The sequence below is a fragment of the Lacerta agilis genome, chromosome 1 (assembly GCF_009819535.1).
Source record: "Lacerta agilis isolate rLacAgi1 chromosome 1, rLacAgi1.pri, whole genome shotgun sequence".
Taxonomy (NCBI): domain Eukaryota; kingdom Metazoa; phylum Chordata; class Lepidosauria; order Squamata; family Lacertidae; genus Lacerta; species Lacerta agilis.
The window spans coordinates 108471127-108488326 of record NC_046312.1 but is presented as its reverse complement, the minus strand read 5'-3'; the positions used below and the strand labels follow the sequence as shown (position 1 = coordinate 108488326).

The 17200-nt window shown below is 39.1% G+C and overlaps 1 protein-coding gene and 1 long non-coding RNA gene across 2 annotated transcripts; one reads left to right on the top strand and one right to left on the bottom strand.

Annotated features, from left to right (window-relative positions):
• Nucleotides 1-971: 971 nt before the first annotated feature.
• ZSWIM2 (zinc finger SWIM-type containing 2) lies at nt 972-12337 on the bottom strand. Its single transcript, XM_033166752.1, has 9 exons — nt 12165-12337; nt 10217-10293; nt 8981-9021; nt 8395-8608; nt 6829-7080; nt 4710-4794; nt 3708-3817; nt 3144-3291; nt 972-1797 (listed from the first exon to the last, which is right to left on the bottom strand). Exons 1-9 carry the CDS (start codon nt 12306-12308, stop codon nt 1306-1308), a joined length of 1563 nt encoding a protein of 520 aa, XP_033022643.1. The 5' UTR covers nt 12309-12337; the 3' UTR covers nt 972-1305.
• Nucleotides 12338-12682: 345 nt separating this feature from the next.
• Nucleotides 12683-15150, top strand: LOC117061266. Its single transcript, XR_004428057.1, has 3 exons — nt 12683-12722; nt 13457-13458; nt 15037-15150. It is a non-coding gene; the product is annotated as an uncharacterized LOC117061266 (long non-coding RNA).
• The last annotated feature ends 2050 nt before the right edge of the window (nt 15151-17200 follow it).

Sequence of the window (17200 nt, the reverse complement as noted above, 5' to 3'; positions counted from 1 at the left end):
TTCACTAGCAATGCACTCTTCTCACGAAAAAGCTAATTTCTCATGTAAAGCTATTTTCCCCCTACAAACATGCTTATACAGAAGTCAGTGGCACTTGCTCTGAAGTAGCCGTACACAGAACTGGAACCTTATGGTTTTTTTGTTGTTTTTTTTAAATGAAAACCAAAAGAGGCATTTGAGACATGTTAAAAAAAATTCCTTGATGTAACAAGATAAAGTTGGATGTTATTTCATTGTGGAAGATAATATTTTAATTCATTTTTCCACTTCTATGAACAAAGAAGATTCATGTTCTTATCAACTGATTTTATATCACTTCAGGGAATTCATGCATAGGTACAAATTTAAAGGATACACATTAGGTTCTGTGTATACTTGCTTGAAATAAGCATTGCCCAATAAATGAGCTGTATTAATAAAAACAGATATAAATTAACAAAGCAGCAGATATGCTAAGCTTGGCTTCCATTCCTAGGAATGTTATCTAGCAGCTACTCACAACATTCCTAAAATTTTGCAAAACAATCTCACCTGACACAAACCAAGGCAAGGGGATCAAAATTAAGGAATTCTTCATTAATACCTCTTCTCTTGCAATTTCAGGCTCCTTATGATATCCTCTGAACCTGTGCTTGAAACTTCCTGGTTCTACATGGTGTAGTTCATTCATCCACTATACATGTTTCTGAGTACTTACGTAAAATGAAGTGCTATAGAAGTAGTGGCTCCAATTCAACACAGCACACATGTAAACTTTTTAAAAGTAAAAACCTAAGGGAGGGAAAAACCTCAACTCTCTGTTTTGCCCCCATGAGCAGCTGCTATATGACGTTTCAAAACTTTTTAAAATGGCACATATCTGCAGTTCCAGCTGCTAAATCAGGAGGGAAAACATGCACAGCAGTCATTTGTGCACATGACTTCCTCTCTAATTTTTGATACGCAGGATCAAATGAAAATATTTTGTGTTAGTCAAAATTTAAATGGCAAATTTATGTTTTATTGCTTTATACATTAACAGTTTTTTTTCCTCATGTTTAATGGAAACAATATGGATGTTTATGACTTTTGCAGGCATAATGTTGCCAGACATAATTTGCTATAAGATGAAGTACTGTTTTAAGCCAAGTTGGCTATTTACAGATTCCTCCTAATACAAGATAGGAGTGAAAAATACAATAAATTCAAATAGTTCTTTTGAAATATATTAAACTTGCATCCTGATCCTATAAACATTTACTCAGAATTAAGTCCTCCTGAGTTCAATGGGGCTTTCTCCCAAGTAAATGTGCACAGAATGGAAATTTAAAAGGCATTTCCAGTTACAGATAAACCTCTCAAGGCAGTGCCAATTGCCTCCTGTGTAAACACATCAGCATGAGGCTTTGGAATAAGAGACAAACCCTTAGCATATCTAGAAAACTTCAAATTTCTGATTGTCTGAGTTCTGTGCTGGCTAGAAGCAGAGCTTCTTGTACACGTATAGCTGAAGCCATTCCGTGTTAGACTCTGTTCACATTCTGAATTATTTTTCTTCTTGCAAAACACTTGAATACGACTTTGAGACTTCTCAAGAACGTGGCCAGCTTTCATTTGCTTCACAAGCAATCCCGTCCCTGGTATAAAAAGCTCCTGCTCATCCTGCTTTGTAAACTTATTCTTTGCTTGAGACATAATTGGGGTTACTTCGCCTTTCCTTCGTACATTCTCCCAGGTTAATGGATTATACACAATGTGTCCGTCAATAGGGCAGGCATTTTCTTTGTGCAACCAATGGTCAATGCATTTCCTATGGAACTAAAAAACAAACAAACACATAATATATATCAGTACTTATCCACCAAAATACTATTCACTGACAAAAAGGGTATTTAGCATCAACAAATTATTTGCAAAGAGGTCAGATTCTCCTTCCAGTTTAGAGAAAATCGGAAGCAACTTAAAAGGTTTCATTAGAATAATACTGATCCAAACCTACTTATCTTGGGAGCATTAGGCCAAGCATACTAATATACTGTGGGAAATGCATTTGCTCAAATGGTATAAATTGTTGTAAATCAATAAAATAGCCATGGTGCTCTTAACTGAGACAAATTCAATGACTGAACCAATGCTCTCTGAAATCCATTGCTAACATTTCTTCGATTACATGCTAGTGCTCTCCAGTTACTCTGTTTTCCATTCTTTCAAGAAATCTATAGAGCGTATTTATTATAAACATAGCAATGGATGGTTTTGAACTAAGTTACGCTAGCACAATGACTTTCAGCTGCATAATATAGCTTCCCCACCCTCTCCTATCCCCACATACCACTGTGTACCCTGCTAAATCTGCTGCGGTGGTTTCTCCGATCCACTCAGAAGGTGTACAGGTAGAGGAACTACAACCATATTATGTGCCAAAACAAGTTTCAATTACTGCATCATATTTCTAATCTTAAAAAACACAACAAGTAGAACAATAATGTAGCCTGTTACAACACTCCAGTTAGCAAATTATATACCAATGGGGAAAGCTTGGTTCCTAAAAACAGGAGAAATGGCTATGGTATGACAGCTGCTGGTCTTTAGTTCTATTCGAGAAAAAAATTTTAGTCTGAGAGCCACAGCCCCTCATAAGCAACTTTCCAGGAACAGCATGCCAGTGTGGGCAAGGCCAGCAGAAAAAGTGGGTGGAGCGATATGATTCTTCCCTTTGTACAGCAGACTATACTCCAGCCATGCAAACGTCAGACATATCTGCACATACACACATACTCCATTCCAACAAGCAGGAGACATTATCACAGTTCAAGGACAGGAGGTGGAAGGGAGGTGGAAGGCAGGAATAGTGAGGAACATTGACTAAGGAATGTGTCGAGGACTGGACGGGGGGCTGAATTTGGCAACCAAACATGAAGTCTCCACCAAGTCTTTAGTTTGTTTCACAACCTTAGTAAACACTTCTTGACTCGCACCTAGAATTGTAGAGTTGGAAGGGACCCTGAGAGACATCTAGTTCAACCTCCTGCAATGCAGGAATGTGTGTGTGAATGCCTGAATGTGTCTCTGCTTAAACGCATTGTATCTGGAGTAACATTGGGTGGCATATGACAATAAGAGTTTTGGGTCGGGAAAGCTGGGCAGCTGTATCTTTTATTTACCTTGTGATTACACGGCAAGAATCTTGTCATTTGGCCAAGGTGAAAGTTCTTCAAGCAGAGTCTACACTGCAATCCTGAATCAAGTAAACTGCTGCATTTTCCAACCAGCACAGTAGGTAATGAGTTTATTATACCCTCTGGTATGCAGCTGTACCAAAAAAAAACAACAACAACAACACCCAAACATTTATCTTTAATTACACTAAGTCTTAGAAATTAAGCGAAAAAATCAGTGTTGTAACTTGAAGAGTGCACATACACAAAACTGCATATAGCCAAGATTCATCAGGATCACCACTTTCCAGTCTAGCCAGGGCCCTAAAAAGCTGCCCAAGCTTTTCCACTTAGGCAGCTCATGTTCTTTACTGCAGGTAGGCACAGCCTTTTGCCTGGAGTGTAACTACTGCCACTGCCGCCACTCCTGCATCCTGCCAGTACTGGCTGAGCCCTCTCCCACCAGACACACCTTCTCAGCAGTAGCAGCTTGGATTGGCCATGGTTCTTGCCAGCTGCTTAAGTTTCATTTATTTTAATTTAAAATGATTCACATCAGATACATCTTACTTATCCCTGTGTTTTTCCTCTTTAGAGTTCTCTGGATTAAAGCTCTGCAGATTTTCTGAAGTTGATAGTTGTGTTACTGGTTCAACTGACCTCCATCTCTGATTCCTTTTCTAGAGAATGGGTAAAGAGCTAATGAAAGCTAAGCAGTAATTCATTACTTCAAAGTCACCTGACAGCAGAAAAAATGGCACACAGCACACACCCCTTCAGTCTTAAGGACTATGGAAGCACAGTTTTTTTCAACAGATATCCTACAAGAAATTCATTGAAATTAGATTGTGCATCACAGCAGCACGTAGTCAAAGGCTTTATTCAAAGGAAAAATATAGTAGGCTTGGTGAACATGTGGCCCTCCAGATGTTGTTGGACTGTAACTCACACCCAGCATGGTCAATGATCAGAGATGATGGAAGCTGTAGTCCAACAATAGCTGAAGGGTTACAGATTCCCCCAGCAATATTGGATAGGATAGAAAAGCAATTGAGAGTCAAATCACACTTGCACAATTCCATATGCATGCAAGTAAATCCTGCTATGCTCAATGAGGTGAAGTGTATGGACACATTAGCGGCTTGAAATGCATCAAGGTCCTTTGTTAGGGTATGTTCGGATTACTGCTTACTTATTCTGCATCCATTTTTCTAATCAGACTGAAGCTTTTTTCTCAAACCAGCTTCAAACAGCAGTATTTGTCAAGAAACTACCTGCTCAGTATGGACTGTAGCGAGCATAGTGTGAATGTGGCTTCAAAAATTAGCAGTGGGAGCACACCGGGTGCAGAGTAAGCAGTATTGTAAACATACCCTTATTCCCTTAACCTTAATAAATGTTTTAGAATTGCATCCTTACTCTTTATTTTGATCCTTGGGTCAAAAGACCTTCAGAAATGCTCATTTTTGTTCCACAGAGATTATTTATATACAAACAGTTACCAGTTCCCTGTAAAATGTTTGCTGATTCAATTCCTGAATTAAGATAAAATTGAAAGGGGTTGTACTGTACCTCACGAAAAGCAAAGTTATGTGAAGGATGACAAAATCTTCTAAAACACCCATGGCATAGGTGATATTCACTACACTCGGTGCACCTTGAAGCAATGAGGCAAACAAAATTGTCAGCAGCTTCCTTATTTCACAAATAAGCATATCTTAAAATAAAATTGATTGATGTTGAATTTATCAGCGCTTTTGTATGGAACACTCTACTAAAACCCAAGCTGTATGCTACATACAAGCCTGCATTACATTTACTTTTGTAGGTGAAAAAGTAAAATAATTTAAGCTAGCTGGAAGTATTTTGATGGTTCTGAATCTTATCTATAAAATGTGAGAGCACATGTCTTTTTGAAAGCTGAAGAACCCTTGCTTTCTATTTTAGTGTTCAAAATTAACCTTTCAAAGCACATATATCAGGCTTCATTTGATAAAAACTGCCTGTCCCTAAAGAGTTGAGCAGGTCGGGTGAAGAAATACTGGCCTATACTGTACCACAAAGCCTGGAAATGTCAGAATTAAAACCTCTAAAAAGACTCCTATTTCAAAATATAGCGCTGTCTAAGGTAGCACATTAGACCACCTTAGCAACATAAACATGTGAAAGAAAATGCAGCTTGTCTATATTTACATATGCAGAGCAAATCAAGATATCATTCTCCTCAATGGACACTAGGGGGGCAAAAGTCTTTTTTTCCTCATAGTATTTTTAAATGCCATGTTTGCATTTATTTATTTACTCTTGATTTATTGGAGAAAACCTTTCTTGAATTTGGATATTACCTGTTTTTATTTGAATACTTGTATATAAATGTTTTTAATTATGCATTCAAGTCAGTTTCTACTATATAAGAGACTGGAGGGAAAGCGGCTGCAATCAAATAAAATCTCTCATGTAAGAACAGTTACCAATGCGAGTAAGGTTTTATTGTATTGAAATATAACCCAAGATACATACAAGTAACTATGACCTTTACTTCAATGATACAGTATTTTTCCTTTGTTAACAGCACTATCCTATACATGTTTACTGGAAAACAAGTCTTACTTGCCATGTATGCACATAACACTAAACTATAGCTTGTTTTAACCATGGTTTGTTGAATAAGCCATGATCAGTCTTACAGACAAGCAAAAAAATCATGGCTTGTTTTGCCATGGAAAATTTTGAACTGTCAAGTAGAAAAGGACATTATTGTTTTGCTACTTTAAGTAGGTAGAAAATCACGGTAGCCAGCTAAAATTTAAGGTGTTTTTTTTCACAGTCCTGCATAGCTGTTAGTAAAGTAGCAATGTATTCTTTAAATTTACTTTTTGTGCAAAGCTGGGTGTACTAGCTTGAAATTGATAGCTAGATGCTAGGGCAGGGAAAGGAATCTGCTGCCAAGCAGAATGAGGAGAGGGTTATTCTGGAAAGGTGCCAGAAGTTGCTTAGCATAGTGCATGGGCCTTTTTTACAGTAGCTTTTGCTTCACACTTGCTAGTAGGTAGGGCACCATTACAAACAAGAATAAGCCAGGATCCTGAGTTCAGATGTAACAATACACCATGGTTAAAACAAGCCAAGATTCAAAAGCAAAACATGGTTTCAAATCATGGTTTGTTGCTTCCCCACAACCAAGGTGGGCTCAAATATTCAAACAAGCTACAATTAGGATAAACAAACCATGACTTACCATTATGTATGAATGTGTCTGCTTTGTTCAATGGAATATATACCTTAGTGTGTTACTAACAAAATATGTTTTCTATGTGATCTGAAGGAAGGAAAAAGCAACGGGGCCCAAGCCAGGGAACTTTACCATCAGCTCCCCACTGGCCTGAGTGGCCTCTTATCTTTTTACATTTTATATAATGTATTTATTTTAGTATTTTAACATTGTAAACTGCCCTGGATGCCTTGGCAAAAATGGTGAGCAGAAACACCTACTGACATAATTTAGTAGAAAATCAAAGGGTTAATAATCATAAAAATAACAGCTATATCCCTACAAAATATTAATCTTAAAGGGTGTGCCTGTTTGTATAAATTTTCTTTCATTTCTGACTAAGGAAAAGTTACAAGTACCACAAGCTCACAAAATGAGGATGTAGGGCTGTACTAAAATACTGTACTAGAAAATGCTTACTTGTAACAATTGCCTTCAATGGGACATACCCTGCAATTATTGCAAGGGATTCCAAGATGTCTGTCAAGATGCTGCTTCTCTGCTACAGTGATGAGTCTTTTGCTGTTTCTGAATTCTTCCAGTATAAGTTTCAACGGTGCAAAATCTTCCCTACACAGGGGACACTTCACCAAAGAATCTTTCTCTAACTCTATCTGATGATCAGCCCAGATCTTCATACATACTATGTGTATGTTGTTGCCACAACCAAACCTATAGAAAATTAACTATATTATGTATCCTTCTCAAGAAAACTCACATACAAAAAGTTCTATGAAACTATGAAAGCTGTTACAAATATACAGTAGTCTAGATTCATAAGCATAATAACAAGGAAATGTCTCACAGCTTAATAGTACATACCCTGCTGTCTCTGACAAAATTGTGTAACATGTTCTAACATAATTATCTATGATCATCATAAAAGGTTTAAAGTGGTTTATTTTCATAGCTGTCAACTTTTCCCTTTTTTAAAGGGAAATTCCCTTATTCCGAATAGGATTCCTAGCAAGAAAAGGGAAAAGTTGACAGCTATGTTTATTTTAAACCTAGTTTATCTTGCATGGAAGGGAAGAAATGAAACAAAATAAAATAAAAAATTCCTTCCAGTAGCACCTTAGAGACCAACTAAGTTTGTTCTTGGTATGAGCTTTCGTGTGCACACGAAAGCTCATACCAAGAACAAACTTAGTTGGTCTCTAAGGTGCTACTGGAAGGAATTTTTTATTTTATTTTATTTTGACTATGGCAGACCAACACGGCTACCTACCTGTAACGGGAAGAAATGACATAGGGCTATCACAAAGATTGAGAGGAATCTGGTTCATTTATTGACAGCTGAGTTTACAATATTAAAAATGCTCTTAGTGCAGCTAAATTGAAAAAAGAGCTAAATGTTTGAAATCCAGGTACAAAGATGGAAATTTACAAATAGATTGCTTATAAAAAAATGAGTCACTTCCACTGTTTGTTTTCATGTTAAATAATTATGTCTGCTTGCTGCTGGGGGTGATCTTGTTGGTTGTCACAACCCTTGTTTCCCTTCCCTTCCTCTCCACCTCCCTGGCTGTGTTTTGAAGCTGATATGTTTAACTAAACAGAGCTTCTTTAAAACCACAAACTCTGGTGTATATGAAGCAATAAGCCAAGATTCTTGAAAGCAAAGCTACCGGTAAATGCTAGTGAATTTTTTCTCAAAGTCACATAACAGAAGGAGATGAGGAAAGAGATGTGACCCCAAAGCTTTTTCTAGCTTTTGCACCTAAAGCATTACATGAAAACCAACCTAAATAATAATAATAATAATAATAATAATAATAATAACTCAATAATAAAAATAATAAATAAAATAATAATAATAAGCTCAAGATGTGACTCCAAAGTATTAAAGAAAACACTACCAAACAAATACTAACAACACAATTATTCTAGACTTTATAGCCTTCCGATAATGTAGTCCAAGCAAAACATTTATGGAGATACTGTGTCCTAATTATTTAGCCTTCTTAAATAGCAGGGGTGACTCACCTGCAGTAAGTGACAGGAAGCATTCTCTTCAGCAGTCTGTCCTGGCAAATAGGGCACACATCCTCATCATCAATTTGCTTTTGTTTAATGTACCCATCATCAGCTGTCTGCAGCTCCTTGGTGGAATTAGCAGATACCTTTGGTTGGGGAGCAACTTGTGGACCATGAAGCACTTGGTTAATTTCTCTTTCCACAAGACCCAACTGTAGAGCATCTGTAGAAAAGTTCAACAATGAAAATGTCTGATAAAATATAATTCTGGTTGTTTTCCAAGTGAATCAGATGTAGTCAACGAAGTAGTAACTCCATATCCTTTTATAAAAAATAAATGGTCTCTCATTAGTAATCAGATTCCCACACACTAAGAACATGAAAAAAATGGTGTGGGGTTGAATGAAGGAATGAAGTTATTTTGGAACTACTGCTTGTGATGCATATGGTGAGTCAATCAGAAGATCAGGGTCCATGCTGTGATTTCTGCCATAAACTGACCACCAAAAAGTGAACTAATGAAAAATGAAATATTAGCATTTTATGTACTGATCTACAACAGGGGAATAAAAATAGGAGGTTAGTTAGTACTTACATTCATGGTCTCTGGGAAGTTTGAATTTTTTCAACAATAACCTAAAAATAAAAAAGCAAAAAAGGACACAGCTATTCAGTAACCTGACACTAACAAAAGTTCCCTAATCAAATTTTAATTTAGAGGTGTAATAATCCTTAAGATGCAGCCCATCTTTACCAAATTTGACTATGACAGTAGCCTGGTTTACAGATCGCAGTAAAGCAGAAGTGCCAGCTCGTCCCCAGAACCATGGGTGCCCAGGGCCGTGGGTGCTATGCAGTGTGTATGGCTCTGGCACTTACATTTGTGGATGCCTGGTCCCTTCATGGGAAATTTTGTGGGTCCTTGAGGACCCAGGGCCCCAGGGAGTTCTTTACTCCTGCAACGCATTAGTGTGTCATCTGAACCTGGGCTCACGGTTAGCAGTCCCCAGTAAGCCATAATTTGGCTTACCATGATGTGCAAACCAGGCCTCTGTACAATTATGGTTTGCTATCATTTGCTCTTCTTTTTCTACCTCTTAATTAATAATTCTCAAATATTAATATGTTTAATTAATAATTACATCAACATAGGCAAGGACATTGAGCTTTTGGCTATTCAGATATTGTTCTACTCACTTCCATCATCCCTGACCATTGACCATACTGGATGGGACTGATGGGAGCTGGAATCTGGAGGGCCAAAGCTTCCCCATTCCTGGTATAGAGCTTTCACATATTTAAAATACTTCACGTTGTCTTATAATCCTCACAGAAATACATAAGATCTTTTATATACCATTTAATACTTCAAAAAAATATTATAAGACAATGGAGTATTATCCTTGTATTGCAGATGCAGGGATGGTAGAGGTGAGGCTGAATGCAAGTGTCTTGCCTAAGGTTTTAATGAGTTTATGATAGAGAAAAAATTCAAACTCATGATTTAGCTACTGTATCTTATAGTCACTGCAGCATTGGTCATTGACTGATGGACTGCAACAACCCATGGTGGGTCACAACCTGACCTAACAGCAACACTGCCATCCTTCTGCATTGCTTCCTCTTCATTAACGTTTTGGTCCTTGCTACATTTCATAACCCCCTTTCCCTCCTTTTTTTGAGGCCTTTCTGCTTTCTTCCAGTCTCGTTCTGTCAGAATAAGATACATGTACCTGGTTTTTTAAAAGCCAAATAATTGTCCTTGTGCAATTGTGTAAACCAAATCTATCATAACATCATTTGTACAACTTCGTTTTAAAAACCAATTTACCAGCAGAGATGTTTACAAAGATCCTTTTCTTTCACAAATATTGAGCAGCTGCACGAGTGAGGATTCCCCAGAAAAACCTTACAGCAAAGCAACAAAGAACACGTTTAGAAATTGTAACACAAAAATGATACAATGAAGATAAAGGCAAAGGTGGGGTGATGCTATAGCTGAGTATTTATTAAAATCTTGCTATTTTTCCTGTACTTTATTTACACATCTTTAAAAATAGCTCTTAGTTTACAAACTAACTAGTTGTGTTGATGACTCTCTGAATGTGAACCTTCAGGATTTGCAGTTTGTGCTTACTCAAACAGGAGTAAGAAAATTGGAATTGGATTCTTTAGGCAATTAGAGCACTGGAATGGATGCAAAAATTATACTGTATTGGGGGGTGCTTTTAAAAGCACAGCTTAAAACATTTTTGATGGTGGACACATAGGTTTTACTGCTTTTGTACAAGTGAAGCATATCCAGAAATATTTTCCCTATGTGGTTTCTCACATGCAGACTTCCATTTTTAGATTGGGGCAAGTTTATGCTGATCTTTGCTCTGTCAGCACTGAAGAGGTAGCTGTGAAATCATGTCTCATTTCTTGCTAGCATTACATCTTGTAATTCTGTAATGGGATTTATTTGGTGCTTTGTAGCTAAGCTTTTATCTAATTCTTGAAAAGCTTAAAAAAGGGGGGCTTGAGCTTACTCAAGTGCTAGGAAACCAGAATATGATTAATTGGGGAAATGTAAATGCTATTTCTATTTTATGAGCTCTTTAAGTCACTCATATGTCTGCACTTGAGAAATCTGATTCAGGACTAGAGTTCACAATATAAGATTTGTGCCTTTGCCCTACTGTGGGTATGGAGAGATTGATATTGTGCCTGAACAGTGTGTCTAGCTACTGAAGTGGAAAAAGGGCCTGCAGAGCAGAAATAGCCTTGAGACAGAATTATAACCTGATCTTTTAAGAGTTATGTTCAGAAACCTAGGTGCAGATGGTAAAAGTTTCATAGAATCATAGAATAGCACACTTGGAAGGGAAACTGAGGATCGTCTAGAGAGATTCTAGTCCAACCCCCTGTAATACAGGAATATGCATTTGGCTCATATGGGGACCAAAATTGCAACCTTAGCATTATCAGAACCATGCTCTAACCAGCTGAGCTATCAGACCCTCCAAGTCTCCCCATTTTCCAGGGACAGTCCCAGATTTACAGAAGCCATACTGGTTTCTGATTTCATCCCAGAATGTCCCGCTTTTCCTTAGGACGTCGCTATTTTCATCAGAAAAAGAATGGAGGTTAAGGAGTTATGTGACACCCCCCCCCCAAGGAAATAGGTAACTCTACAACCTTTAGAAGAAATCCAAAGGCAGCCCTGTATAGGGAAGTTATTTAAATGTTATGTTTTTGTCTATGTTGGAAGCCGCCCAGAGTGGCTGGGGCAACTCAGTCAGATGGGCAGGCTATAAATAATAAAATTATTACTATGGAATAACAGGGCATCCGTTATTTTCACTGGAGAAATGTTGGAACGTATGAGCTATGTTGTTTGGCATTATAGCTGGGTGAGGGCCAGACAGTTTGTTTATTTAATTTATATACCGCCCTATACCCGGGGGGGGGGTCCCTCAGGGCGGTTCACAGAATGAAATGAAGATATAAAACCACAAAATACATAATAAAGATAAAAACAACAACCTAATGGCACCCCCTCTAGAATTCCCATAATAAGTCGGGACTGTTAAAAGAAGTTAAAATGTGCTTTACATAGATGCTGTGGTTGGGAGAAATTATGGGATGGAGAAGGGGGCGGTGGCGGGGGAGTGGCACAGGCGACCTGGTCTAGCCGGAGATCTTCACAAGACAGGCTTCTGCTCTCCCATTTCCCTCGCCCTTAGGTGAGGGGTGGGGAGGTGAGGAACGGCTTCCCTCTTCCTCAGCCGCCCTACCCTTTGCTCCGCCGCCCGCGGCTCTTCCTCCTGCAGGACGAAAGCGGTGGGCCCCAGCTCCCTCACCAGGCGCATGGTTCCGCTCAGCGCCTGGTCCTGCCGCCGGCTCAGCTCCGGGGGGACCGAGAGACGCCTCCGCGACATGGGTGGCGTCGAGCCCAACCGCCCCTTTTTTAAAAAAACAAAAAACCGTCAACGGCCGGCCGCCTCAGGCTGGTTCCCATGGAGACGGGAAGGAGCAGCGCGCCTCTCGCGCCTGCGCCGTTAACGCGTCTGCTGGCTGGGCGGTGTGTGGAGTGATAGGAAACCAGGTACCACCCGCCTCCTCCCTTCGACCTTTCTTTGGCCGTCCGCATTGCGCCCGCGAACCGAGAGGGAAAAGGAGTCCTCATTTGGAAGCAAGGAGGCACGCGGGTGGTTCCCACGGAGGCGGGTGGGAAGGAAAGCTTTGGCGGCCCCGCCCTGTCCTCCCAAGGGAGGCTTGCTGTACCAGGGCCGGCCAACCCACGAGGCAGGTGCCCGAGGCGGTGGAATCCGAAGGGGTAGCAGATCCCGATGGTACCGTTTTATTCCTCCCTTGTTCCCGATGTAGATCTTCACTCACTCCCTTCAAGTATTTTATAATACACATATAACGTGTGTGTGTGTGTGTGTGTGTGTGTGTGTGTGTGTGTGTATATATATATATATATATATATATATATATATATATATATATATATATATATATATATATATATATATATATATATAATACACACATATAATAAAAAATACACACACATATGTATATATATAAAATACATAGATTCGGATATGTGTGGTTTTCCTTTAAGAAAGCACATTACAGATTTCCATCACGCTGCTGTCGAGAAGCCCAGGCAGCGCAAAGAGAAACGGCCTAGTTGCTCCTTTAGTTCAGTGCATTCTAATCTTCGTGTTTAAGGAGATTCAGCACTTCAGAAATTTAAACGCAGCAAATAAAGCTATGGGGGCTAAAGTGGAAATCAAAGGGTTATTTGGGAACGTTTGCTAAAACTATTAGAATTTTATTTCGCCTGACGAAGCTAAAAACTGAGCACCCCCAATCAAAATCGAATCCCTCACGTAGTTTCATATTTCAGATGTGCTAATTAATGGGACTTGGGGTGAGTTTCCATTTTTACCCAACACAAACTTTCACGCTGTTCTTGCCTTAAAATCAATAAATATTACTTTTACAAACTGTAACTGGAAGCTTGTTACTAACTATGTAACACGAGTTTTCTTTCAAAATAATTTGTATAATTGAGCAGTCACTTCACAAATAAACATGTCTCAAAAGGTTTCAAATACATAAACTTTTGTTTTTTAAATCTTGTTCAGCTACAGATGCAAATAACCATCTCAACACACTGTATTGAGCTGTGTAGAATTATAAATGAAGAGAGTATATTGACTTACACAAGTACACCAGCTGTTGTAGTACTAATTTCTGAACTCTACTGTCCATTACCCCTTACATTCTTGGTTCTCCTTGGGTTATGTTTGAGATATGCTCAGAAGTAAGTAGCATTGAGCTCAATGAAACTCCCAGGTAACTGTCGTAAGATTACAGCCTAAAGTGGGGAGACAGGGACATGACAGATTTTTGAAAGTGTGTATTATGTAGAAAAAGACGTTTTTCTGCCACTCTCATATTATTCCACCTAGAAATCATTCGTAAAATAGAGTAGCTGTAAATTGAGGAAAGTACACCAGCCCACAAAGAATAACTGATTTATGCAAATCACTCCCCAAAGATCTGGCAATGACCACTGGATTAGGCATCTTTAAAATAGGATTAGACAAATTAATGGGACGATAGGTCTATCAATGAATGGCTATTAGGCATGACAAGCAGGATCTGCAGCAAAACAGTTGCAGTGTGGAATGCTCCTGTTCAGGATACTTCATTCCATTCCCCCTTCGCCCTCAAGTCAGGCAGCATTTTGTACTCAGTGAGCATGCTTGGTCCTCTTTGGCAATTTCTGAGGTTTCTCCCTTTACATCCATATAATTTTTTAAAAGTTGTTTGTACTTCTGGAAACAATGGTTCCCGTCTGCTGATACTACCCCCTTGTGTTCAGGTGTTTCCATTTTCATAAGCAATGGTGCTTGTAACATTTGATTGCTAATACAGTGGTACCTTGGGTTATGAACTTACCGTAATTCATTCCGGAGGTCCGTTCTTAACCTGAGGTACCACTTCAGCTGATGGGGCCTCCCACTGCCGCCGCACAATTTCTGTTCTCATCCTGGGGCAAAGTTCTTAACCCGAGGTACTACTTCCAGGTTAGCGGAGTTTGTAACCCGAGGTGCACTGTATGACACTTACTTAGGGTGTAGCCCAGCTTCCTCTGCTCGCCAACCTGCCCGCCATTCTCCCTCATGTTACCCCCTAGAGCTTCCCCTTGCCACCTCATGCAACTACTAAGCTCTTTCCTGACCCAATTCTGAAGCAACTTCTCGCTTCTATTCTGCAGCCCCACTCTCCACCTGTGTTCACTGTCGCCCCATGTCTATACCTCCTTCCCTCTCCCTTAGTGCAGCTACTGGTACTTTGCACACAAACCACGAAGTGTCATCCCATATGTTCTATTGCATTTTATCATCACTTTCCTCATTGCAAAAGTGTGATCTTTCAGAGAAGTGTGTTGTGCAAGAGCTCCAAATCAGCTTTAATTGCACAATCTGAATTTTATAATTGTTTTAAATTGTTCTATGTGCACTGCTTTATAACTACTTCTCAGGAAGGAAGTAAAACCTTCTACAATCTTTTTTATTTTTTTTAGCTCTGATAGCTATATGATGCTTAATGCGTTTTATGTTTCTGCCAACTAATCCAATATAGCAGTCAGGAGGCACCCAGAATATCAATCTTATGCATGCCTACAATAAGTTTCAATGAGTTCAATTGGACCTGTTCCCAGGTAAATGGTTATTATATTATAGCTGCATTTTGCAAGGCATCAGATATTGACAGGGAAAACCACACTTGAGAACAAGGAATCAAAAGCACAGAAATGCCAACTCTTTTACAGAGTGGATGGAAAGAAACGCGCATCAAAGCTGGAGAGGATAGTTGAATTGTACATGAAGGCAAGGCCGGATCCACATATTATGTGCCACATTACATATAAAAGCTCACTGCCTGGCCAAATATGTAATTCTAGCTTTGTCTTCAAGAATATTAAAGACATTAAGTAATGTAATATGACAACAGTGAAACAGTCACTTAATAAAATATGAAAACAGCATTTAGCTTCTCAAAATACTTTTAATATACAAGTTGCATGTTCCATACCAAGCACTCACATTTCCATGTGTCCTTCCTAGGTGAGAATTACAAACTACAAAAATTTCCAAAACAATGAGTTTTCAATGCTCACTTCAGGCAACACAGAGCTATTTTGTTACCCCCAAATCCATCTGTTTCAACACATCAGTGACTATGTAACCCTATGAAGGTTAACAGTCATTACAATATTGACCAGGTACTCCAATTCAGGATACTGTTTGTTAGTCTATGCCAACCTGGAGCCCTCCAGTTATTTTGGACTTGCAACTCCCACCAACCCCAAGCAGCACCGTCACACTGGTGGAGCTAATGGGAGCTGTAGTCCAAAACATGTGGAAGACACAAGAGTCAGTAAAGGCTGCTGTAAGTTAATCATATTTTTAAAAATACATTTAAGAGAACATACCAAAATGAACATATATTTCCTTTTCTATACAACTTTACAGAGGTATATGCAAAAGGGGCTATATATACTAACTGAAAACCATTCCAAGTTCTGCTACAAACATGCTCTGAATGTTGCAAAATTTTAAACTGAGCAATTCTTTTCTCAACTATTGCAATATATTAGTGCAAAGGTTTAGGACAGCATGTTTTATGTATTTTTAGAACGCTGATTAACACAAAACATTTTATACTGTGAGATACAGACACACATAGACATGGCGTATCTGAAGAGCCAATGCTGCAACCAACCACCGGTTCCAGTGGCCATCTCTCAGTTTTTGGAGTGTAAATAAACAGACTGGAGAAGATAGAGCAACCAGATTCGTGTCATCAGGCTGCTTGCCTTCCAATGGAATAATCTTAACATACAATTTGACACTCTATTTGCTTGAGCTGGAGGTAGGAATTATTTTATGAGATACAGCAGAGGGGCTTACCTTTTTTCACTGGCTCAATTACCGGTAATTATATGCCCAAAAAAAAAAAAAATCCACCTCCAAATCAGGTTCTCATTGGTTTGGATAAATGTATCAGTTTATTAATCCAAGATACATATGAGCTTTGTGCCAACACATTTCATCTGCTACCCTTTCCTCCATTTTATGTGTGCTGTGGCCCAAAATTCCCTGTTAATTAACCATGTGTTTCCCATTATCTGATGAGGTGAAAGATGGGTTGCTTGCCTGGAACTGTGATAATTTGAATGGTTATCTGTGCAGTTATACATACGGGTTCTGCCAACTCCACAGAGCAACATTCAGAACATTTTAGAGTTAGGTTTTGCTGGGAAGCCTATTCCCAACCCTCAGTATGCAAAAAGGGACATGGTTCCCACTTTTCTGCTCAGTTCCACAGAATAACCAAAGTGGCTATACTGTATAGGGAAGCACCAGAGCAAGGGCAGGCCAACAACAGCACCTGCAGCAAGAAAGAAGACTGCAGATGGCAACTCCAAGAAAAACAGTACAGGTAAGCAATCTCTGTTGTTTCTGTGTAGTCCCACGTACAAGAGAATACCAAACTGACTTACCTGGGTAGCATGCTTTCCAAGCACACATAGGACTCAGTTCAGGACAAGTTACAGTAAAATCCTACATGGACGTAAGCCTCAGACTTTAATGGGATTTACTCCCAGAATTACAGCCTTAGTCAGTTAGGTTCAGTGGAAATCAATGGGCTTTCATCACCAACATTTCACATTGATCAACTTTCTTTGGATTGAGGCCATGGCAATTCACAAATTAAAGACTAAATTATCACATCATACTCA

Excerpts from the sequence above, each read along its gene's own strand:
- ZSWIM2 (XM_033166752.1), bottom strand. The coding sequence starts at position 12,308 with ATGTCGCGGAGGCGTCTCTCGGTCCCCCCGGAGCTGAGCCGGCGGCAG. Across the intron at positions 7,081-8,394 it reads CTTCCTGTCACTTACTGCAG|GTTTGGTTGTGGCAACAACA; the intron begins GTGAGTCACCCC and ends AATTTTCTATAG. Across the intron at positions 4,795-6,828 it reads ATTGAAGGCAATTGTTACAA|GTGCACCGAGTGTAGTGAAT; the intron begins GTAAGCATTTTC and ends CATTGCTTCAAG.